This window comes from Patiria miniata, unplaced genomic scaffold (assembly GCF_015706575.1).
Source record: "Patiria miniata isolate m_02_andy unplaced genomic scaffold, ASM1570657v1 HiC_scaffold_18, whole genome shotgun sequence".
Lineage (NCBI taxonomy): Eukaryota > Metazoa > Echinodermata > Asteroidea > Valvatida > Asterinidae > Patiria > Patiria miniata.
In genome coordinates, this window is record NW_024037056.1 from 6,037,386 (window position 1) to 6,063,108 (window position 25,723).

A 25,723-nucleotide genomic window follows, 5' to 3' on the forward strand; every position below is an offset into this window, starting at 1 on the left:
TAATTATGATATATATCATAATTATGACTTAATAGTCATTATTATAAGATATGTCATAACAATGACTTAATAATAAGTCCTAATTATGACTTCTTTTTTTTTACTTTGTGTTATGTCCCTTTAACGCTTCCGTACGGATGGACGCTGCCAGACCGAATGAAATACGGAATAGTTGCATGAAATGCGAAATGGCTGCATGAAAAGCGAAATGCAGAATAGCATGAAGTGCAAAAGGGGCGAAATTGCTGAATGAAATGTGGAATGGCTAAATCAAATGCGAAATAGACGAATGAAGGATGAACGAAGGATGAACGCCGAATGGAATTATGGAATCGCCGAATGGAATGATGAAATTGCCGAATGGAATGATGGAATCGCCGAATGGAATGATGGAATCGCCGAATGGAATGATGGAATCACCGAATGGAATGATGAAATCGCCGAATGGAATAATGAAATCGCCGAATGGAATAATGAAATTGATTATGGAATGAAATCGAACTATAGAAGGCGGCTTTGGCGTTCCATAGTTTAGGGGCCTACTTCTAATTACGCACCGACCTGCTTTTTGCACACAATAGTGCTGCCGGTTAAAGATATCATCAATCAGCGAAGATTTAGATAGACCGATGATTCCAAAAATTGACCTGTCTTGGTATGCCCCAGCCTAGGGGGTTTGGGTTTATTCGAAACTATCTGCCATATGTCAGTGCCAGTTTGTTTCAATAGAGACAAGCCAGGGAAGATACCACAGAAATGAATAGAAAGGTCCTTGGCATTGATGGGCCCAAAAGTCCCCGCGGCCTTTGCTTTTCGGTGTGTTGATTTCGATTAAAAGTCCTGGCGAGTTGGAGGGAATTTATGTGTGGAAGAGTGCCGATTGTATTGAAGCGTGACGGAGTTTAAAATCAGTCGCGCAGTTTCAAAGTTTGGGAATGCAAGGTTGGTCAAAAACCAGGCCAGGGCGAGTTCACAATAGGCTCTGGCGAAAGGCAGAGATTTCCAACGATGGTCAGCCGTACCGCCCATCGTGGGAAAACACTGCTTTTCCCCCAAATACTATCCCCAATTTACCAAATGAAGTTATTCCATATTTTGTTTGCAATTGGTTACACATCCGTGGGCGGGTGCAAGCCAGCCAGTCTGATTCGCTGACCTGATAATTTCCCGACGTTTATAAATTGTTCCGTATCGTCAGGGAACCAAACTACAAGAACAGTTTTTTTTCTTGTTTTTTCCCCAGCACCTATGAACACTCAACTTTAAAGAGGTCAGTGTAACCAATTTTTTTAAGGGACTATGTGCTTGGCCAATTTTAAACACGTACTTTTTAAACCAGCTAGGGCCCTGGACGGGGACAATGGCCTGAGCCGAAGGCGAGGGCCCTTTATCGGCTAGGCTCCTAGCCAGTTTAAAACGAGTTTAATACCGGCCAAGCACATTTATTCCCATCCATAAATACCTTTCAGTCAACACGTCTTATGACAAATCAAAAATTATAGTCCAATGATTCTGTTCAACAATTTTACTTCATGTTTTGTGAAACACCCCTCTAGCTATGTTTATGGTATATGCCTCGCACAATGGAAATCGGCGCGCGCAGCGCGCACTGCGCGATGTGGCGCAGAAGGCAGCGGTACCGGTGCAGGGAAAAAGGGTGTTTTATAGTCAGTCGGTGTTTTATAGTCAACCGTTTTACAAACCACCCACGTGATGGGCTGTCGACCAACGGGAATGGGTAAACTGTCTTAGGTATTTATGAATATAAAATAACAACCCCCAAATCAGTGTTGTAGTCGAAGAATTTCTCAGTTCCGAGTACTGCCGAGTACTTAGGTTACCGAGTACGAGTACTTGTACTTCCGAGTACGAGTACTTTGACAATGTCCCCCAAAAGTAACAATTTTCTGGCAAACCTCTAGTTGGGTATGTAAGTAAAGATAATGATGGTTTATCAGAATTTATCTACTTTACAGAAATTCTTAAATGTTAATGTGGAATTTTCCGAGATGTATTCAAGTGCGCCACGTCAGAGAACACTTAAGCAAATGTTGTGCCCAATTTCCGGACGCCACCGTTTTTGAATTTCGGATTAAATTTCATGACACCGAAATTGTTCACAGAAGTTAAATAGCAAGCATTAATAAGGTATACGTGCCAGTATTTCACTGAATGAATTTGAAGTTTGTCGACAAAGAATTGGCGACACTGCGAGAGGAAAGTTGGGGGAATGTCGAAGTGCGCCACGTTAGGGAACATGATTATAATTAAACTTCTCAAATCTGGGGCTGGGTTGATCCTTTCAGTCACAAATTTAGAAAGATTTCGTCAAAACTGTTGTGCCTGTATTGTGGAGTGGTTCTTGCTATCTGGCCTTGGACTTTTGTAAGGTTGGTGGGATACCAAGCGTGGTGTTCCTGAACCTTTTCCAAAAACGCGGGTAAATCAACCTGCCTCACGATTGTTGGGACCCGAACACAATAATATTTGTCCTGAGCTTTTGCAGTTGTCGTAAGCACTTTTGTCATTTTAAACAACCCGGCGATTTATCATTATGTCACGGTCGGCGATCATTATGTCACGGTCAGAAGACCGGGCGATCGTCAAAAGGACCGACTTGAAATGGATGAGAAACTTGTTGGGGGTGACTGCTAATCCATTGCATTTCAAATAAAGGTTTTCCCCTCGAATAGACCTTTCAATTTGACCTTTGCAGGCTAATATAGTTGTATGCAGAGAAAAAAAGGTCGAGTAGTGGGCCTATGCGTTGGTGTAGTGAATATTATCTGCTCTAATGTCCGGATTTCATTTTTTTCCCCAGTAAATTCTTTACAGATATTTAAGAGTGCCTAAGGAATGACAGGAAATGTATTTGTTATTCATAATTACCTAAAACAGTTTACCCATTCTTATTGGTCGAAAGCAAGTCACGTGGCCGATCTTAACTTGATAAAACACCGGCTAGCTGGTCTTAAACACTTTTCCAGTGTCACATGAAATTTGGACTCGTCGTATAAAATCTGGATCATTTACCCTTTTTATTGGTTGAACGTTCACAATCCTCGCTTACGCATGTGCAATATTAACAATGCTTACTTTATTTCCAACCTCGTTTCCAATAGTAAGCCCTGGATAGGAAACTTTCTTCCTGTATCCTGATTCGATACCGCAATTTGCTAGTAATGGATTTATATCGTGTAGTTGGTGTTGTTATCCCAACGTGCATTACGTGTTTTCACGATCAATGTAATTATCACGTCCACGCCTTCTCAAAAAAAATACTCCTTTCCTTTCCAGTTTGCTCATATTAATATTAAATTAATATGTTTGTGTTTTCATAACTCACGACGCGACGAATAATATTGATGCTGTTTTTACCCCAGACACCGCATACAAAAACAAACGGTAATGTAACGCCCATGCCGGCACCAGACTAGTCCTCATTTGCATACGCACATGCAAACGATCCAATACCAGGGTGAGAGAGCAGGTAGTGATGGGCGCGTACTGCTCGACACCCTGAGGACGAGGTTGGTGCAATACTACCAGTGAGTCTGCATTTCATAGTCCTAAACTCACGGACAGCTAGCTGCGCTCTGCGCCACATCGCGCAGTAGCGGAAGTACGCCCCACGCGCTCGCCCATCTCCATAAGGAGTTTGTTTACGGCTACTCACGAGAGGCGCATACCGTAACACAGCTATAGGTGTGTTTAAAAAAAACAGGTATCATTGTTGAACCAAATCGTTGGAAATTTATATTTTTGGATTTGTTTTGATTTTTTGACCTAAAAGGTATCTATGAATGGGAATAAATACGTCCTTGGCCGGTATTAAACAAGTCCGTTTAAGACTGGCTCGGGGCCTGGTCGCCGATAATATCCCTCGCCTTCGGCTCCGACCATAACATTTTTCCCCTGACAATAATTATTAGAAAACTCAGTTTAAACTCACATTAAGGTTAACACAACGTTTTTGCTAACCATTAAGCAGCACCTTTCATTGCGCACAGACGGTGTATTAAAAAAAGGTAACAGGTTTCGACACATTGCGGTGTTCAAAAATCTGATATTTCTCGAGAGTGGTACGTACATGTACATCCGATTTTCATAATTGATGTTCAAACCATGGAGCTATAAACACACTTGAGCCAAGACATCTGCGGGGAAAAATTGTAAAGGCGAGTTCTAACATGCGAAAATGTACCTAAGTGGTACCCTAAAGATCCACGTGGGCCCACGCCGCATGCGTAATTTTTATTCCTAGGAGGGTTAGGGGCAATGTCATGAATAATTCATGTTTATCCATGAGAACAGACAATGACATCAACAGCATTGTTGTTAGTTACTCAACTAGTTAAAATACATTAAAGCATTTTAAAGAACGGTTGTCGTCGAGCTACCACACAGTAGCCTAGTGGATAGCGAGATGAGCTATGGATACAAAGATCCCTGGTTCGAATCCACGTCGTCGCTGCTCATTTTCATCAGCTATTTTTCTTCTCCAAATTTATCACTGAGATAATTTTAAATTAAGGGGAAAATAAAACGAGAACCTGAGTCTTGCAATGATTGAAAGGAAAAAGTGAATTATTCATGACATTGCCCCTAACCCTCCTAGGAAAAAAAATTACGCAACCCGCACAGACCCACACAAGCCAGCCTGAGGGTAAATTTCCACAGTAAATTGTAGTATGAAGACCGACTAATCATTCTCGACACGAGGGTTTTCGGTCTTCATTTTTGGTCGTCCATTGTTGGACTCAAAGGTATCATTGAAATAGAAGCTGTCTAGGCTAACTGCCAACGGCAGTCAACGAAGCATGTTTGCTTTTAATTACGCACCGACCTGCTTTTTGCACACAATAGTGCTGTCTGTTAAAGATATCATCAATCAGCGAAGATTTGGATAGAAATACCGATGATTCCAAAAAATGGCCCAGCATAGGGGATTTGGCTCCATTTGAAACTATCTGCCATATGTCAAGGCCAGTTTGTTTGAATAGAGACAAGTGAGGGAATTATACCACAGAAATGAATAGGAAGGTCCTTTGGCATTGATGGGCCCAAAAGTCCTCGAGGCCTTTGGTTTTCGGTGTGTTGATTTTGATTAAAAGTCCTGGTGAGTAAGAGGGAATTTATTTGTGGAGGGATGCATTGAATTGTATTGAAAGCATGTCGGAGTTTAAAATCAGTCGTGCAGTTACAAATTTTGGGAATGCGAGGTTGGTAAAAACCAGGGTGTGTTCACTATAGACTCTGGCGAAAGGCTGCAGAGTACCATTTTTTGTATCAATTTCCAACGATGGTCGGCCGTACCGCCCATCGTGGGAAAACACTGCTTTTTTCCCCAAATACTGCCCCCAATTTACCAAATGAAATTATTCCATATTTTGTTTGCAATTAGCTACACATTCGTGGACGGGTGCAAGCCAGCCTGTCTGATTCCCTGACCTGATAATTCACTACGTTTAAAAATTGTTCCGTATTGTCAGGGAACCAAACTACAAGAACAACATTTTTTCCATGATGTTTTTTTCCAGCATCTTTGAACACTTACCCTTAAACAGGTCAGTGTAACCAAATTTTCTTAGGGAATAAATATGTGCCTGGCCAGTTTTAAACAGACGGGGATAATGGCCTGAGCCGAAGGCGAGGGCCCTTATCGGCGACTAGGCTTCTAGCCAGTTTTAAACGCACTTGTTTAATACCGGCCAAGCACATTTATTCCCATCCATAAATACCTTTCAGTCAAAAAGTCTTATGAAAAGTCAAAAATTACAATGTCCAATGATTCTGTTCAACAATTTTACTTCATGTTTTGTGAAACACCCCTCTAGCTATGTTTATGGTATATGCCTCGCGCAAGTACTTAAAATCTCCTTATCATGGAGATTGGCTCGCGCAAGTACTTAAAATCTCCTTACCATGGAGATTGGCGCGCGCAGCGCGTACTGCGCGATGTGGCGCAGAAGGCAGCGGTGCAGGGAAAAAGGGTGTTTTATAGTCAGTCGGTGTTTTATCAAACGTTTTAAAACCACCCACGTGATGGGCTGTCGACCAACGGGAATGGGTATACTGTCTTAGGTATTTATGAATATAACATAACAGCCCCCAAATCAGTGTGTGCTTTTTGCACATAATAGTGCTGTCTTTTGAAGATATTATCAATCAGCGAAGATTTGGATAGACCGATGATTCCAAAAATTGACCTGTCTTGGTATGCCCCAGCCTAGGGGGTTTGGGTTTATTCGAAACTATCTGCCATATGTAAGTGCCAGTTTGTTTCAATAGAGACAAGCCAGGGAAGATACCACATAAATGAATAGAAAGCTCCTTGGCATTGATGGGCCCAAAAGTCCCCGCGGCCTTTGCTTTTCGGTGTGTTGATTTTGATTAAAAGTCCTGGCAAGTTGGAGGGAATTTATGTGTGGAGAAATGCCGATTGTATTGAAGCGTGACAGAGTTTAAAATCAGTCGTGCAGTCACAAAGTTTGGGAATGCGAGGTTGGTAAAAACCAGGGCGAGTTAACAATATAGGCTCTGGCGAAAGGCAGAGATTTCCAACGATGGTCGGCCGTACCGCCCATCGTGGGAAAACACTGCTTTTTCCCCAAATACTGCCCCCAATTTACCAAATGAAGTTATTCCATATTTTGTTTGTAATTAGTTACACATCCGTGGACGGGTGCAAGCCAACCAGTCTGATTCCCTGACCTGATAATTCCCTGCGTTTAAAAATTCTTCCGTATCGTCAGGGAACCAAACTACAATAACAACATTTTGTCCATGTTTTTTGCCAGCATCTTTGAACACTAATTAAGCCTTAAACAGGTCAGTGTAACCAAATTTTCTTAGGGAATATGTGCTTGGCCAGTTTTAAACAGACGGGGATAATGGCCTGAGCCGAAGGCGAGGGCCCTTATCGGCGACTATCTAGCCAGTTTTAAACGCACTTGTTTAATACCGGCCAAGCAGATTTATTCCCATCCATAAATACCTTTCAGTCAAAACGTCTTATGACATTTCACAAATTATAGTCCAATGATTCTGTTCAACAATTTTACTTCATGTTTTGTGAAACACCCCTCTAGCTATGTTTATGGTATATGCCTCGCGCAAGTACTTAAAATCTCCGTACAATGGAGATTGGCGCGCGCAGCGCGTACTGCGCGATGTGGCGCAGAAGGCAGCGGTACCGGTGCAGGGGAAAAGGGTGTTTTATAGTCAGTCGGTGTTTTATCAACCGTTTTAAAAACCACCCACGTGATGGGCTGTCGACCAACGGGAATGGGTAAATTGTCTTAGGTATTTATGAATATAAAATAACAACCCCCAAATCAGTGCTGTAGTCGAGGAATTTCTTCCGAGTACTGCCGAGTACTTAGGTTACCGAGTACGAGTACTTGTACTTCCGAGTACGAGTATTTTGAAAATGTCCCTTAAAAGTAACAATTTTCTGGCAAACTTCTAGTTGGGTATGTAAGTAAAGATAATGATGGTTTATCAGAATTTATCTACTTTACAGAAATTCTTAAATGTTAATGTGGAATTTTCCGAGATGTATTCAAGTGCGCCACGTCAGGGAACACTTAGCAAATGTTGTGCCCAATTTCCGGACGCCACCGTTTTTGAATTTCGGATTAAATTTCATGACACCGAAATTGTTCACAGAAGTTAAATAGCAAGCATTAATAAGGTATAAGTGCCAGTATTGCACTGAATGAATTTGAAGTTTGTCGACAAAGAATTGGCGACACTGCGAGAGGAAAGTTGGGGGAATGTCGAAGTGCGCCACGTTAGGGAACATGATTATAATTAAACTTCTCAAATCTGGGGCTGGGTTGATCCTTTCAGTCACAAATTTAGAAAGATTTCGTCAAAACTGTTGTGCCTGTATTGTGGAGTGGTTCTTGCTATCTGGCCTTGGACTTTTGTAAGGTTGGTGGGATACCAAGCGTGGTGTTCCTGAACCTTTTCCAAAAACGCGGGTAAATCAACCTGCCTCACGATTGTTGGGACCCGAACACAATAATATTTGTCCTGAGCTTTTGCAGTTGTCGTAAGCACTTTTGTCATTTTGAACAACCCGGCGATTTATCATTATGTCACGGTCGGCGATCATTATGTCACGGTCAGAAGATCGGGCGATCGTCAAAGGGACCGACTTGAAATGGATGAGCAACTTGTTGGGGGTGACTGCTAATCCATTGCATGTCAAATAAAGGTTTTCCCCTCGAATAGACCTTTCAATTTGACCTTTGCAGGCTAATATAGTTGTATGCAGAGAAAAAAAAGGTCGAGTAGTGGGCCTATGCGTTGGTGTAGTGAATATTATCTGCTTTAATGTCCGGATTTCATTATTTTTCCAGTAAATTCTTTTCAGATATTTAAGAGTGCCTAAGGAATGACAGGAAATGTATTTGTTATTCATAATTACCTAAGACTGTTTACCTATTCCTATTGGTCGAAAGTAAGTCACGTGGCCGATCTTAACTTGATAAAACACCGGCTGGCTGGTCTTAAACACTTTTCCAGTGTCACATGAAATTTGGACTCGTATAAAATCTGGATCATTTACCCTTTTTATTGGTTGCACGTTCACAATCCTCACTTATGCATGTGCAATACCAACTTCGTCCCCAGTGTTTACTGTATTTCCATCCTCGTTTCCAATCGTAAGCCCTGGAAGGGAAAATTTCTTCGTGTATCCTGATTCGATACCGCAATTTGCTAGTAATGGATTTATATCGTGTAGTTGGTGTTGTTATTTCCAACGTGCATTACGTGTTTTAACGATCATTGTAATTATAACGTCCACGTCTTCTCAAAAATACTCCTTTCCTTTCCACTTTGCTCATATTAACATTAAATTAATATGTTTGTGTTTTCATAACTCACGGCGCGACGAATAATATTGATGCTGTGTTTACCCCAGACACCGCATACAAAAACAAACGGTAATGTAACGCACATGCCGGCACCAGACTATTCCTCATTTGCATACGCACATGCAAACGATCCAATACCAGGGTGAGATAGCAAGTAGTGGTGGGCGCGTACTGCTCGAGACCCTGGGGACAAGATTGGTGCAATACTACCAGTGAGTCTGCATTTCATAGTCCTAAACTCCGACGGACAGCTAGCTGCGCTCTGCGCCACATCGCGCAGTAGCGGAAATACGCGCCACGCGCTCGCCCATCTCCATAAGGAGTTTGTTTACGGCTACTCACGAGAGGCGCATACCATAACACAGCTTTAGGTGTGTTAACAAAAAACAGGTATCATTGTTGAACCAAATCGTTGGAAATTTATATTTTTGTATTTGTTTTGACTTTTTGACCTAAAAGGTATCTATGAATGGGAATAAATACGTGCTTGGCTGGTATTAAACAAGTCCGTTTAAGACTGGCTCGGGGCCAGGTCGCCGATAATATCCCTCGCCTACGGCTCCGGCCATAACATTTTCCCCCTGACAACAATTATTAGAAAACTCAGTTTAAACTCACATTAAGGTTAACCATTAAGCAGCACCTTTCATTGCGCACAGACGGTGTATTAAAAAAGGTAACAGGTTTCGACACATTGCGGTGTTCAAAAATCTGACATTTCTCGAGAGAGGTACGCCGATGTTCATAATTGATGGTCAAACCATGGAGCTATAAACACACTTTAGCCAAGACATCTGCGGGGGAAAAATGGTAAAGGCGAGTTCTAACATGCGAAAATTTACCTTAAAAGTGGTACCCTACAGATCCACGAGGGCCCAACCCGCACAGACCCACACAAGCCAGCCTGAGGGTAAATTTCCACAGTAACTTATTTGTAGTATGAAGACCGATTAATTATTCTCGACACGAGGGTTTTCGGTCTTCATTTTTAGTCGTCCATTGTTGGACTCAAAGGTATCATTGAAATAGAAGCTGTCTATGCTAACTGCCTACGGCAAACAACGAAGCACGTTTGCTTTTAATTACGCACCGACCTGCTTTTTGCACACAATAGGCTAGTGCTGTCTGTTAAAGATATCATCAATCAGCGAAGATTTGGATAGAAATACCGATGATTCCAAAAATTGACCTGGTATGGCCCAGCATAGGGGATTTGGCTCCATTTGAAACTATCTGCCATATGTCAAGGCCAGTTTGTTTGAATAGAGACAAGTGAGGGAAGATACCACAGAAATGAATAGAAAGCTCCTTGGCATTGATGGGCCCAAAAGTCCCCGCGGCCTTTGCTTTTCGGTGTGTTGATTTTGATTAAAGGTCCTGGTGAGTAGAAGGAATTTATTTGTGGAGGGATGCATTGAATTGTATTGAAGCATGTCGGAGTTTAAAATCAGTCGTGCAGTTACAAAGTTTGGGAATGCGAGGTTGGTAAAAACCAGGGCGAGTTCACAATAGGCTCTGGCGAAAGGCAGAGTACCATTTTTTTAATCAATTTCCAACGATGGTCGGCCGTACCGCCCATCGTGGGAAAACACTGTTTTTTTCCAATATGTGCTTGGCCAGTTTTAAACAGACGGGGATAATGGCCTGAGCCGAAGGCGAGGGCCCTTATCGGCGACTAGGCTTCTAGCCAGTTTTAAACGCACTTGTTTAATACCGGCCAAGCACATTTATTCCCATCCATAAATACCTTTCAGTCAAAAAGTCTTATGAAAAGTCAAAAATTATAAATGTCCAATGATTCTGTTCAACAATTTTACTTCATGTTTTGTGAAACACCCCTCTAGCTATGTTTATGGTATATGCCTCGCGCAAGTACTTAAAATCTCCTTACCATGGAGATTGGCGCGCGCAGCGCGTACTGCGCGATGTGGCGCAGAAGGCAGCGGTGCAGGGAAAAACGATGTTTTATAGTCAGTCGGTGTTTTATCAAACGTTTTAAAAACACCCAACTGATGGGCTGTCGACCAACGGGAATGGGTAAACTGTCTTAGGTATTTATGAATATAACATAACAGCCCCCAAATCAGTGTTGTAGTCGAGGAATTTCTTCCGAGTACTGCCGAGTACTTAGGTTACCGAGTACGAGTACTTGTACTTCCGAGTACGAGTACTTGTACTTCCGAGTACGAGTTCTGTTTTTCGAATACGGCCAATACGGTATACAGACCCACTCAAGGCTAGCTGAATGTGTTTGTCCGGACGTGCAAAGAGAAAAATCAGGAAACTTCAATTTCTCTGCAGGCCAATCAACCATTTCAAACTGAAAGTATCGATAAAATAAGGCCATGATAAGCCAAGCTATACTATTTTTGTCGATTACTGTTATTCGAGTTCGAGTACTTTGATAATCGAGTAAACTTTTTTTCATGTCGAGTACGAGTACTTTGCTACCCGAGTAAGAGTACCGTCATTTCGAGTACGAGTACTTTGACATTCAAGTACGAGTACGAGTACTCTAGAAAAAAATACTCAAGTAGTACCAAATCTACTCTTTTCTGAAAGTAACAGCAAAAGCAGATGTTACATATCACTTTATGTAGGCTAGTGCATTTTCAATGATTCGATTCTTTTTTAAGATGAAGTGCTAATTGGATTCGTTGAGTGTAACTTACAATGCAAGGAAGCTGATGAGCAAAAATTTATTTAAAAAAAACCATAGAAATAAAATTGGGTTAAAAACCCCCACAACCATTCATCTCTACCGTCCAAACTTTCCAGCGATGATTTGGATATCCCTGAATGAATCTTTCATTTAATATACATTTTGTCTCAAAGGGCTACGTCACACTGACGTCATTAACAGTAACAAAAGTCGTAAAGAGGTTTCCATTATTTGTTCCCGGCAAAAGGTCGTTAGCGTGCATCTAATGTAACAAAATTATGTTCAAGATGCGCTAACGTCCACTCAAGTGGCTATGTAAAGACAAGTTTGTTCCCGGCCAAAAGTCGTTAGGATTTAACATGCCGCTTAATTAAGCGCACGTTTAATGCAGGGAGAGTTCACGTTTAAGGCAGAGGGAGTACCCGGTAAAAGGTCTAGCAGAGAAATTGAAATAACTTCAAAATTAAGTAATATTTTGAAATAAAAATGCAGACTATTAGGCCCCCCCAAAAAATACTCGGTCTCTGGTCAGCGCGCGCGTCGATTTTAATCATGCGCGTCAACCTTTTTTTTCTCTTCAAATTAACACGGAAGCTACAACAGCGCCCTCTATTGCCGCGCCTCCTCAAATTTTTGTACCAAGGAGCACCAAGGAAGGGGGAAATTGCACCAAGGCAAATGATAAAGGGTACCAATGGAAATTATGGAGGACACCAATGTATAATGAGGACACAAAAAAGCAAAATAGTACCCACCTGGTCTGTACAATACAAGCTTGAAAAAAAAAGCCACCAAACACCCAAACACCCCGCGTCGCCGCATCAATTCCGGAACTTCGGTCTGACCAGAGACCGACTATTTTTTGGGGCCTTATTGTAATTATTAACGACTTTCACGAGTCCAAATTTCAGCCTCATGTGATTTTTATTTTAATGGGAGCACAAATAGCATTTTTTTGTTGCCACCAAAAATCTTGAACGGACTTCATTTTCTAGGCAGGATAGGATTTCTGGCCCACGGTCTAAAAACCTTTCAACTCGATTATCTCGAAAAGTGTTTTTGTGTGTGCCTGGGCTGCTTGACCTTTTTCCTTGGAACACGACGATGATTGCAAAGTTACTGAGGTATTTCAAAGAGAATATAATTTCCTTTCATTTTATAATTTACTTAATCTGACAGCTCTGGTTTTCGACAACTCCACCTGTCCCCCACCGGAGGCCACTTATGGCGACCCGCCAGACACCATCCAAATCACCCTGGCTCCCGAGTCGTCGACCGCCATCGTCTCCTGGACCAACCCGGTGCTCGTTTCTCCGCCGGCGAGTACGCTCGCGTTCATATTCTGCGACCCGGACCCTAACATGGACCCGGACGTTTTCTGCTCTTCCGGCAACGAATTTCCGGTCACAGTCAACAACGAGCACGGTGGTCGGGTCGAAGTCATCTACCAACTCTCGGACACCAGTGATCTCTTTGATCAAGCAGATTGTACATTCTACATCTCAATTCTGGGTGAGTTCTGCTCGTTTTGTAGTTTTGTTTCTTTCGATTCTTTCGATTCGATAAATTTTGGACGACTGAGGAGCTCAACTTTCCTTTTCTTCTCTCTTCACCAATAACAACTTTACGGAAGCGTTTATGACCATGCGCGTTACTGGGTTACTGAGATAAAATATCATGGAAACATGGAATTCCCTGAAAGGCTATCGTGGAAACGTGGAATACTGTAATAGCCTATCACAGAAATGTGGAATTCCGTGATAGGCTATCGTGGAAATGTGGAATTCTGTGATAGCTTATCGCGGAAACGTGGAATATCATTATAGCCTATCACAGAAACATAGAATTCGGTGAAAGGCTATTGTGAAAGCATGTAATTCCGTGATGAGCTATCGTGGAAACGTGGAATTTTGTGATAGGCTAACGATATCATGGCATTTCGCTTTGCCACGATAAAACATCACGGAATTCCATGTTGCTGAGATACCCTATCGCGGTATTCCACGTTTTCGTGATAGGCTATCACAGTATGCCGCGTTTCCACGATAGCATATCACGGAATTCAATTTTTTTCATGATAGCCTATCAGGGAATGCCTCGTTTCTGGACCGATCCAGTAAGCCCCTCCCACTGCGCACGTGGGCAAATTAACACGTGCTCCTCTCCAATGCACTGCAATACACTGCATTTTCCTGCCGCGCGCATCATAACGTACGCGCGTGCACGCGCCCGCACGCATGTCGAGCTTTTGTGCACGCATGTCGAACATAAATCACGGCTGTGATTGGTCAGAATACCATGGGGCGGTGCTTACTGGATCGGTCCATTATGATGCACTCCTGCACAGTACACTGACATGCCATAATCTTATGTAAGAACAGTGCAAAGATGTATGTTCGCATTTGTTGTTCAAAAATTTTTCATGGATCGGTGGGAAGTTATTAGATATAACCACCGCAAAAATCTTGAGGGGGGGGGGGGGGGGGCATGCGTCAGGCCACCAAGTTTACGGGAAATTCACGTAGCACATTTTTTTTTCTTGGGACGGTTCGAGCAATAACGGTAATCAACCGTTAAAAATGACGGGAAATGGACAGTGTTTTTACGGGTTTTGTTTGTGTATAACATGGGCAGAGATTAACAACTTCTGAAAAAGAGCCTCTATCGCTATGGGTTCTCGCTTTAATGGTGGGATCGAGATTTAGCAACTTGTCTACCGGTTTAAGTATTGTCATTTCTATACATTGCGCTGATGCGAAACCGTACCTTCACAATGGTTCATTAATAATTTTTTGGGGGTATATTGAGAAATATAGAAAATTCCTCAAGCTTGTAATAAATTATGGCATATTCTCCCGAGGCTATAGTTTGTGGAAAGATAACAGTCACCTCGAGGAAAATAAAGTGACCTAGAGGAAAATGCACCAAACTTAATGGTCCTTGAAAATAAAGAGTCGCTCCAAAACCAAATAAAGGGGGAAACCTGCATTGTCTGTTCTGACATTGATAGATTTGACCTGATGAACAGAAAGCAAAAAGACTTAAACAAATGAATAACACACGTATTTAGTGCAGGCAGTAGCTGAAAGCCAGGTCGGTTCGTGCGCACATCACGATTAGACAATTTGACATGTACTGTCGGTGAAGTCGCAATTTGCAGCCATTATGGTTGCAAAGGCGAAGCGTGGCCCGTTGATAGGCAAAGTTTATCCGATTAGTAATAGACGCTATAACAGAGCACTGAAATTCATGCACCCCCAAAAACATGGCCTTTCAAACGTTTTGTTTCTAAAAAAAAAAATATGCTCAAAATGATTTAAATGTTAAATTCTAAACTTCTAAACGACATTCTAAACTTCATGTCAGTGAAGAAAATCGCCGTTATCGATGCCGAAACGTCAATTCTGGTACTTGTAAAGCTGACCTTAAAGTAGGGAAGAAATCGTTCGAAAACTTCCTCAAATCTATGTATTGGTTGTTATTTCACAAGTAGTTGAACACTTAAATCATGAGTCATAATGAAAAGTTTTGGACATTTTGTTCATCGCAACACTGCGTGTATACGCTCAGTATGTGTGCGTGTGCGTTGTTGACATAAACAGGCACATCTTTGAAACTGGGCAACGTACACATCTGGGGTGATCAGAACACGAAAGAAGATATCTTCAGCTTTGTATAAAGATGAAATTTGTTATTGACAGTGCTCGGCCAATAACGACCATTTTAGTTTCAAAAACACATCCACGCTTTGTGCTCCTATTCAATAGTGCACATCCACGAAGCGTAACTAGTTTGTTAGCACGCAGTGTTTTTACCACAGCGTCAAAACGAAAAGTTCAGCAACCTTGGGGTGACGTCATTCATAAAGTTGATAAAATTATCTAAAGGCTGATATAAGAAGCATGCTAATTGGACAATACATTCCAACGATATTTTGGCTTGAACAAATAATAGCCAGTCAGTGTTTTGATTAGTTAGCCCGTGGTTAGCCCACGGTTAGCCACCTACACACGGGCGCGCGTGCGTGGGTGGCTACATTGTATATAAATGTGCGCGCCTGTTGGGGTAACGTGTGTTCTGTAGTGGGTGTATGCAGCGCATCGCGTGTTTGAGCTTATGTCCGTTTGCCTATATCAACTTTTCATTATAATATGCCGAATTTCAGCTTAATCTGTTGTTGCAAACGCTAGTGTTACACCTTGAACTATATCTCCAAGAAAATTACAACGAGCATTTTTTTCCCCGACCAAACCACGCACAGTCAGAAAAGATTCTATAGCGGCGTATAGGCGCGGCGCTTATGGTTGACCGATTTCGGCCCGGCAACACATTAATGAAAGATCGCATACATTGTACAGTGTATTAGCATTTCATTAACGTCACTCCGACGTGATCAAGTTGGCGTGGGTCTCGGTATCGACCAATGGAAGCCGGAAAAAGGGTGACATTTATTAATTAATAACTCGTGAAGGAGGCTTTTCTGCAAATTTGTACTGTACACAATACCGAACATTATTAATATTCGCGAGGCTTGAAAAGATTGACAGATATTGCAAACACCAGTGTTACAACTTTTAAAAATGCACGTAGCCAGACCTATTTTTCCAATTTCAACGAAAAGTAATGAACATAATCACCACGATTTTTAGCATGCATACTTGGATCACTATAAGGGAAATAAACCCTGAAAGTTGCATGCAGATTACGTCTTCCAAACGGGAGTAATTAATTTTCAAAGATTTCACCCGCCAACGTGAACATGTCTGTGTACATGTAGTTTCATTCAAAATAAGGTGTTACGTAACCTTTAGAAATCGCCCTTCGCAACCACACGGCTGCATACGTGGAAAATTATGACGGGTACCACTGAAACTCTAGAAAAGTTTTTCTATGAAGTCAATACGAATTGTGACAAAAGTGGACATCGTAATTTTTGAAGGTGTTTCGTTACTCCAACTTTGTTTTAAGGGTTTCCATCTTTTTGCGTGAAAAACAAACAAACAAAAAACACACACTGTCGACCGCGGAATGGCACCACGCCCATCACACGTACGCTTGTGTGTTTTCTATCTTGTGTGAATGCATCCATCTTGTTATGCTCATAACTCTGTAAAATGATCAGATTTGGATGTTTGATGTCTCATTTTAAAGTGGAAAGGCGCTTCTTTCAAACCATATCTATATCATCATCTAGGTTGGTTACACATTCTACGCCTGGCATTTTTTTTCAAATAGATGGAACCGACCCTACAATAACTTGCCCGGCAAGCTTCACAGCTAATACAGATCTAGACACGGCAACATTCGAGTACTATTTACCAACACCCGACATCAGCGACAACTCTGAGGGCGTGGTCTTTACCACTGACTTCATCAGCGGTACCGCCCTCAACGTTGGTTCTCACGTTGTGACGTTTACTGCCACAGATACGTCTGGGAACACAGCCAACTGTTCGTTTACGGTGAATGTTGAAGGTAAGGTTGCAGACTAGTAAACTGCCATAGACCCCAATGATAAATGCCCCCTGTTAAGAAGTTCAGGAAAAATACTCACAACTCTCTGAGGTGTTCGAGACACACATCACATTAAAGTGTATTTCGTCATCTTTTTTTTTGGGGGGGGGGGGGTTAACAGATGACTTTTGGGAGAAATTTCCATCCGAAGATGATCACCCCTTAAAATAGTCCTTTAGCCCATCGCCATTTTGAAAAACGATGCCTACATTCCATTGCAAAATAGAGCGCTTTTAGGGCCCCAATTTCATCCAAATTACACTACAAGCTCACAGTCCTGTGCACGGCTTCCGGCTTTTTTTTTTTAAAAGCCCTCAAGTTCATGGCCCACATTGCGCTAAAATACCGAAGATTTTGAGGGCATGCAAATCGTGGGTTGGCCGGCGTAGGCAAGTTTGGACCGATTTACTGGCCTGCAAAACCCTTCCCCACGGGTTATACTTATGTAGGTACGATCTCAAGTTTTTTTTCGCTATTATGTCATGGATATGATGATATTTCTAACGCCTCGTCAAACTTTTGTCTAGATACAAGTGATTTATATTTCATTCGGTTAATCTTCTGATCTTTAACTTATTGCTCTTTGAGATATTGGACTTTGTCATATTTAGGCTTTTCCGGTAAGTGCAAATAGTGTATAGTATATAAACTGTAAGTTGAGGCCCTTTGGAAGTTTTTGGTAATGACATTTGCCCCCCCCCCCCGCTTCATAAAATGTGGCCCCACCCCGAATAGGCAAAACTCTGAAAAAAAAATTCTCGTGATGTAGCACTTTGGGTGAGCTGTCCAAATGCTAAAAAAAAAGTGAATTTATCTGAATCATTGTTTTTGCACACGAAGGGTCCCGCCAAAAAAAAGTGTCAGAAAAAATGGCAGCTGGTTTGAACTTCTTGAGGTATCTATACTAGTGATCCTGAAAGTAGTTTTCCTGCACGCAAAAGGATTGCCGAGAAAAATCTCATATAGGTCCGACCAGGGGCGGATCCAGGATTTTCAAAAAGGGGGGGCACAAAAACTTTGTGCGCGTTGCACACATAACGAGACTGAAGCGCGAAATCCCTTGCGGGCAGGGTTGAGGGCACTGGAAGCTCTACGATTCTAGATGTTCTCTCCTACATCATGAGTACTTTAAGCCATTAAGAGCAAAATTCACAATGTTTATTTTTTACTTTTTTTTTTTTTTATATATATTTTTGCCTATCAAATATAGAATTTAAAGTCACTGTTGATGTAAGTTGAAAATGAACCCCAAAATTAGAAGGTGCTGATGACAGCCCCCGGGTGAAAAATATGAACATATGTTATTTTGCGAGCGAGCGGAGCGAGCGAGCCAAAAAAAGTCATGTTTACTATTAAAACATACATTTCTACCCAGAAATTTGCCTTGCAAACAAAGAAAATAAAATAAATTGAATTTCATTAGGGGACAGCCTGCCCCAAGCAGCCCCTACCCCCACCCCACCCCACGGCTGAGCAAATCAACCGGCCCAGAAAATTTCTCCGTCCCAATTCCTTTGAAAAATGTTGTATAACTTATAAGCCTGCTGAGTATTACATTACGAATAGTCTTTACAAACAAAAAGAAGAAATAAAACTTTATTTCAAAACCATCTCGGTTGTCATAAAAAAAATTGATGATATTAGCAAAATTTCCCCGTAGCGTTTAAATGTTTAGTCAAGACTTCAAAAAGACTGCCGCCTGTGTCCCTTATATAATGTGAGGTAACTGCGGTCACATACACTTGTATACACTTTAACCACCATTTTTTTCCATGTTCTTTTGAAGTCTGCTGGCTAAATAATTTAAGACGAAATGAATCGTCTGCATTCTGCAAGTGTTGTCGAATCACTTCAAGAAATGTCAAGGCCTGAGGAAAATCGTTTATTTGTATTTTTTTTTTTGGGGGGGGCGCCGATTTTCTTAAAAAGAAAACAAAAAAACAAACTTTAATTTAACGGAAATGCAAACTGCATCAAAATTCCAAATTCCAAAATATGAAAAAGTTTGTCTGCACAAATTTCCCGAAAGTGGCAGCATTCCTGAGCTGTTATCAAAGGCCTTAAAGTTCGGTGGCCTACAGCTGAACCCAAATGTATATGCTTTGTAATGAACAAGAGTAGCATTGTATCAATTTGAACAATGCGGCTATCAATCATTCTCTGGAAAGGCTTTTCGGAGCTGAGATTTTATTTGGGCATTTTTTTTTCTCAGAGACAGGGGAAACCTTTATGCGAAAAATGTGGGAAACTGAATTGAACGTGAAATTTCACCTCCGTGTTGTGTACATGCACATAGATAAACGATTGGGGGATGATATTCCAAGTCCAAATAATTCATTAAATGTAGGGCTCCCGATGTCTTTTTTCGTAGTACGATTTTATTCTTCGCTTATTAAAAAAATAAAACTGCATGGCCTACATTATTTTTGTAAATGTTACTCTAAAATATTTCGGAATACATTTTGAAATTAAGTTTGAAGTCAAAGGGCTGTTGATAATCTTATTCGTATTCCTTTTAAAATTAGGAAAAACTAAGCATAATTCGTATTAAAATTTCCCTGGAATCTACAAAAGAATTAACTGAGGGTTCAGAACTTAATGGGCTAGGGTGTTTGAAATCGTTTTACTTTAAAAATAAATCGAGAGAACAAGACATACTAAGTCGTATTAAAATAACCCCTATTTATTTGATTTCTCTCTATTTGAGGCAAAAGGGATGACGATTAATTCTTCGTGTATCTAAAAATAAAATGCATGGCCTACATTATTTTGTGAAAATGTTTTACTCTAGAATATATTTTGGAATATATTTTGACGCTATTATTTGAGGGATGTTGTTAATCCTGATCATATTCATTTAAAAATAAGAAAAACCGAGCATAATTCGTATTAAATTTCCCCTGGAATCTACAAAAGAATTAACTTCGAGTACAAACTTTAACTAACTAGGTTTTTTTTAATCATTTTGCTTTAAAAAAAAAGTTTTTGTAGAGAACCAGACGTAAATCTCTCTCTGAGGCCGGGAAAATAAAAGAAGGGGATGGCGATTTTATTCTTCATTTATTAAAAAAAACACATAGCCTACATAATTTCGTGTACCGGTACATGTTCTACTCAAGGGTGGATCCAGAACACAATTTTGGGGTGGGCCAAAACAAATTTTTGGTCCCCCCCCCCAAAAAAGTTTTGGTCCCCAAAAAAGTGGGTCAAAAAAATTACGGCGTGGGGTTCGGGGCCCGCTTAAGGGCCCCGAAAATTTTTTGGATTCTAGATACTCTGTGGTGCGATCTGAGGCAATTTCTGACCACTTTAACCACTGTTTTATTGAGGAAAAGATGGTGGTGTACTCATTGCCTGCCTTTATTGCGATGTCACATAAAAAAAAAAAAATGGTTTCGGTTTTTTTTTGGGGGGGGGGCATGGCCCCCTTTGCCCCCCCCCCCCCGGATCCGCCCTTGGTTCTACTCTAGAATATATTTTGGAATACATTTTGACATGAAGCATTAAATGCAAGTGCTGTATTAAATGTGCCCCTAGTCCAGCCGGGAAATAAAAAAGTGTCTTATAAAAATATATTCTTGCTTTGAAAGAAATTTTGAGACAATGATTGACAGGCGACCTTCAAAACTTATACATTGTATATTTTTGTTGATAATTATGTATAATAGTTATGTTCCAAGCGATTGATTTGATGACCGCCCGTCCGCCCGCCATAATGACTCCTCAAAAAGGAAAAAGATAGCCATGTTCTCAAAGGGATGTATTTAATGCGCGCCCGCCCTAAGATGACTCGTTAAAAAAAAAAAAAAAAAAAAAACAGTTGCAAAAAGGGGGGCACGGGCCGGGTGTGCCCCCATCTGGATCCGCGCGTGGGTCCGACTGAGGCGTCGGACTTATGAGGCATATAATTTGTTTATTCCGCCTCATAGGTCTGACGCTTCATAAGTCCGACGCCTCGTAAGTCCGACGTCGGAAAAACGAGGCGTTTTAATTTGTCGGACTGACGAGGTGTCGGAGCTATGAGGCGTCGGACCGGGCGTCGGACATGAGGTGTCGGACTGATAGCTGCAGACCCCGAAAAAAACAACAACTGAAAGTGTGAGGGCGCTGTTTAAAGAATATGGCGGCACACATAGACATGCACGTGCACGATCGGATCATTTTTCGTTTCGCATAATCGTTCAGATTTTAACGTGACGCGTGAGTGCTTTTTGGGATGAGATATCGATTTGTAGTTGTAACTTACTGACTGTGACTGCAAACACTGATCATGTGGAAATAAAGGTCCCAAATTATGGCGATCGTGTATCTACGGACATGACGGACCCGGTCCTGTGGTGGTCGAAGCACACAGCGCTGTGGTCGGTGGTGCTTCTTCATGTTCGTACATGTACATAGCCCCATAAATGTGGCCTATTTACTGGACTACCTCTGTAAACATAGGCCACACATCCACATGTACAAAAACGTGTCGCACTTTGCCAAATTTTGATTTTCATACTTAGGCTTAGTTTGTACTTGTAGGGTGTTTTTGCTTCAGAAGCATACTCACCCTCTTTATAAAAAAATTATAGGCTAATCAGAAAGTGCTGCCTTTTTCAGATGTCTATTTTTCGTGAAATTTCCAGATTCATTTGCGCACGTTTGCGTATCAAAATTTTAACATGAAATTTCACAAAAATTAGATATCTGAAAAAGGCAGCACTTTTTGATTAGCCTATAAAGAGGGTGAGTATGCTTCTAAAGCAAAAAAACCCTACAAACTAAGCCTTATATGAAAATCAAAATTTGGCAAAGTGCGACACGTTTTTGTACATGTGGATGTGTGGCCTATGTTTACGGAGGTAGTCCAGTAAATAGGCCACATATGGGGCTAGTTCGTACACATACATCCTTTGGCCAAATTTGCCAATCTCAGTGTTTCATATAGCATGTATAGCCCCACAAATGTGGCCAATGTCTGAACTACCTCCATAAAATGATAAACATGGGCATCGGCAGGTTTTTTTTTTCTAGGGGGGGGGGGGGGGGGCAAAGCACATTTTTCCCCCAAAATCACTAATTCCAGCATTTTCCCCATTGATCTTTTTTCGAGGGTGGGCAGGGACATTCCCCCCCCAACCCATTAAATTAACAACAATATGATTTTGCGCCTCTTTTTTTTCTCTTTAATTTTTTTTTGCGCATCCATGGAGAGGGGGGGGGGGCAAGCAGCGCCCCCCCCTGCCCCCCCCCCCCACCCTTGACGCCCATGTCCATAAATATAAAGGCCACACTTACAAACAAAGTCTAAATGTGAAAATAAAAGCTTGACAAAGTTCTACATTTTCGGGTAAATGTTCCGAGTGTGACCATTATTTCCGGAGGTAGTCTTGACCACATTTGTGGAGCTGTTTCATATAGGATTCAACCTTTTTTAATTAAAATGCAAAAAAACAACAACAGGTGTTTGATTATTTGACCTTGAAAAAGTTACTCAAGCATGTCGAGTGTGGATGTAGAATTAGAAAGTTGAGAGCACCGAAATGGTGTTGCGGAGGTCGAAAGTTCGGGGCCCACTCATAAGTCCGACACCTCATAGGTCCGACGCCTGATAATTCCAACAAAATCGCATCCCCTAACCAAATAAAGGCCCATAAGTCCGACGCCTCATAGGTCCGACGCCTCATAGCTCCCATGCCTCGTAAGTCCGACAAATTAAACGCCTCTTTTTTTCCGTTGTCAGACTTATGAGGCGTCAGACCTATGAGGCAGAATAAATAAATTTCATGCCTCAGAAGTCTGACGCCTCATAAGTCCGAAATTTTGGACTTATGAGGCGTCGGACCTATGAGGTGTCGGACTTATGATACGGCCCGAAAGTTCAATTCTCGCGCCCCCAGTTATTTAATTTTTTTTTTACATTATATACTATTTTTACGCAGATAACCAGATACCGTACTTGGAATGTCTCCCCACGCTGGAAATCAACACCGAAATCGATCTCCCCCACGGAATTGCAACATGGATGATTCCTGCGCCAATCGATAACTCTGGTGGAGTGATTAATCAGGATGAAAACCTTGTCAGCCCGGCCAATCTACCAATTGGCCGTCACGTTGTTACCTACAATGCCACAGATGAGAGTGGCAACACGGCAGAATGCACCTTTGACATCATAGTAACTGGTACGCTCACGAAAGGGGGCCAATTTCATGGCACTGCTAAGCACAAAAAAAGTCTGGCTATACAAAAGCAGGTTACCAGCTAAAACTCCATGTGAAGTATATTGCTTGTGATTAGTATTCAGCTGTTGCTTAGCACATCACATGGAGTTTTGGCTGGTAACCTGCTTTTATAAGGCAGACTTTTTTTGTGCTAAGCACAAGGTCTTCATTTGAAATTTTTCTTAGTAAAAGGGAATGTACAACATTTGCTTTTGCTGCAATTTTCAGAAATAAATGGATTTGGAGGGTGAGAAGTATTGTTAAATTGACTTGTTTTACGTTTTGGGCTTGTATATCCCCCAAAAACAAGTAAACGAACCCTGTTCTTGTAGTCTGGTTCCCTGACCCCACTCAAGATAAAACAGAGCAATATATGCCGAGTACTTAGGTTGCCGAGTACGGGTATGAGTACTTGTACCTCTGAGTCTAAGTTCAAGTCTCCGAGTACGAGTACCAGTACCTTCGAGTACGAGTACGAGTAAAGTACTTCCGAGTAGGAGTATGATGACTCGAGTCAGTACAAATCCGTTATTTATCTCACCTCGTCACCTCTTGAGGGCGCCCTGCGTTTAGTACGCGCATGTAAAACATGAACTAGTTGTGCAATTTCAATCTTGAAAATTGTTTTATTTTTTTAAACATTGCAGATAACCAACCACCCAAGATAGAGTGTCAACAGTTAAACTACACGACTGAAGCTGGACAGCCCTATGCATCAGTTACGTTGCCACTAGAACCACCTATGGTCTCCGATAACTCCGGCCACTACACCGTTCTAGCGGTCATCACATACCCCGATGGTTCAGAGATTGTGTACGACACTGCTTTAAGTCAACCCTTTCGTTATGATGAGAGTTATTCCATGCAGTATTCGGTGGTGGATGGTTCGGGGCAAATGGTGGCGTGTGCGGTCAGCATAGTTGTGGAGGGTAAGTTCAAAAATTGTAGACAATACTAATACTGTTGTTTCAGACATGTAGTGGATTATTAAGGTTTTTCAAATTTTATTTCTCATTCCAAAATTTTATTTCTCATTCCTGGTTGGGGGGGGGGGGGGGGGGGGGGGGGGGGGAGGGGGGAGGGGGTTTATATTGATTGCGGGGGGGGGGGGGGGGGGGGGGGAACAGGCTATTGAATCTTCCCCCCCCCACACTTTTTCGTGATGAAAAAAGTGCAGATTTTAATCAATAGCACTGAAAAATGGAGAAACAAGGTACAAAAGCTTTAAAAATGTGCTCTTTTGATGTAATCGCGAGTATACACTTTGATAAACATCTATATCATGAAGAGCGCCCCCAAGTGTAATGTTGTGTTCAACCCCCCCCCCCCTTTTTTTTGAATGTCCATGGCCGGGCAATTTTTTGATTGTGGTCATCCCCCGTATCCGTGCTCCGTTGTGTCCGATGTAAACAACTAGGGATTTTCTTTTCTCGGGAACGATAAGACATTAGGTTGGTTTCCTTTCAACCAGATGTTTGAAATAGGATAAGTAAACAATCCAAAACGTGAAATTTTCGGGGATTTCAGGACCTAGTGCCCCTTTAGGAACTGTTTTCCAATGTGTCGATGTGTGTAGACCTACACAATTACAAAACGTGAAAGAAAACCGATACTCGATCTGTTATGATTTTTATATTTTGGGTCAATCCAGTCGGCACAAGCTATTTTGCAGCAACCGATTGTTTTGTTTTTCATTTCCGCAGATGATGAGGCTCCTGTGATAATGTGTCCTCCCGACGATTCCAGATCTACTGATGTTGGCATGCCTCATTCCTCCGATGCTCCTGGTCTTCCGACGGTATCAGATAATTCTGGGGAAGACATCGCATTTACAGTGGATGACACAGGACCTTACGAAATCGGAGCCAGCCCAGTGACTTTTAGTGTGGAGGATTCCAACGGAAACAGTGCTTCTTGTTTAGTGACAATCACAGTCATAGGTAAAACATTACAGTCGTCACACCCGTACCTTTGTGAGTGCCGATTAGTTGTGACTCATAATCAGAGTGTCAGGAGTTTGAATCCATGCAGCACCCGATTTCACAAAGCGCTGCGACGCGTCGCAACTCGAGTTACGACGTGTAAAAGGTCGCAACTCGCGACGCGTCGTATCATCCATTTCACAAAAGTTGCGATGTGTTGAACGCGTCGTAAGTTCCTTAACAACGGCTTAAAACACGTCGCAAGTTACGAATGGTACGTACTTGTGGACTATAAAGCCGACTTAATACATAAAACAGTCACCGAGTTGTGCTATAAATACACCTACAACGCTTGTACTTACGACGTGTTTCGTGAAATGGATCGCAGGACGCGTCGCAGCTGCGACGCATCGTAGAGATATGACGCGTCGCAGCGCTGCGATGCATCGTAAGTTACGAAGAGTTTGATGAAACCGGGTGCAGGTCTCCTTCACCCAACTTGCGATGTGTTGAACGCGTCGTAAGTTCCTT

The 25,723-nt window shown here is 41.8% G+C and overlaps 1 protein-coding gene across 1 annotated transcript in view; it reads left to right on the forward strand.

Moving 5' to 3' along the window:
* The window catches only part of LOC119725047, a 115,478-nt gene that overhangs the window by 2,436 nt on the left and 87,319 nt on the right, over positions 1-25,723 (forward strand). Inside the window, exons 2-6 of the mRNA XM_038196412.1 lie at positions 12,730-13,062; positions 16,786-17,025; positions 22,989-23,231; positions 23,918-24,199; positions 24,974-25,210. Of these exons, the coding sequence (XP_038052340.1) occupies positions 12,730-13,062; positions 16,786-17,025; positions 22,989-23,231; positions 23,918-24,199; positions 24,974-25,210 (1,335 nt within the window). The remainder of the gene's footprint in view (positions 1-12,729; positions 13,063-16,785; positions 17,026-22,988; positions 23,232-23,917; positions 24,200-24,973; positions 25,211-25,723) is intronic.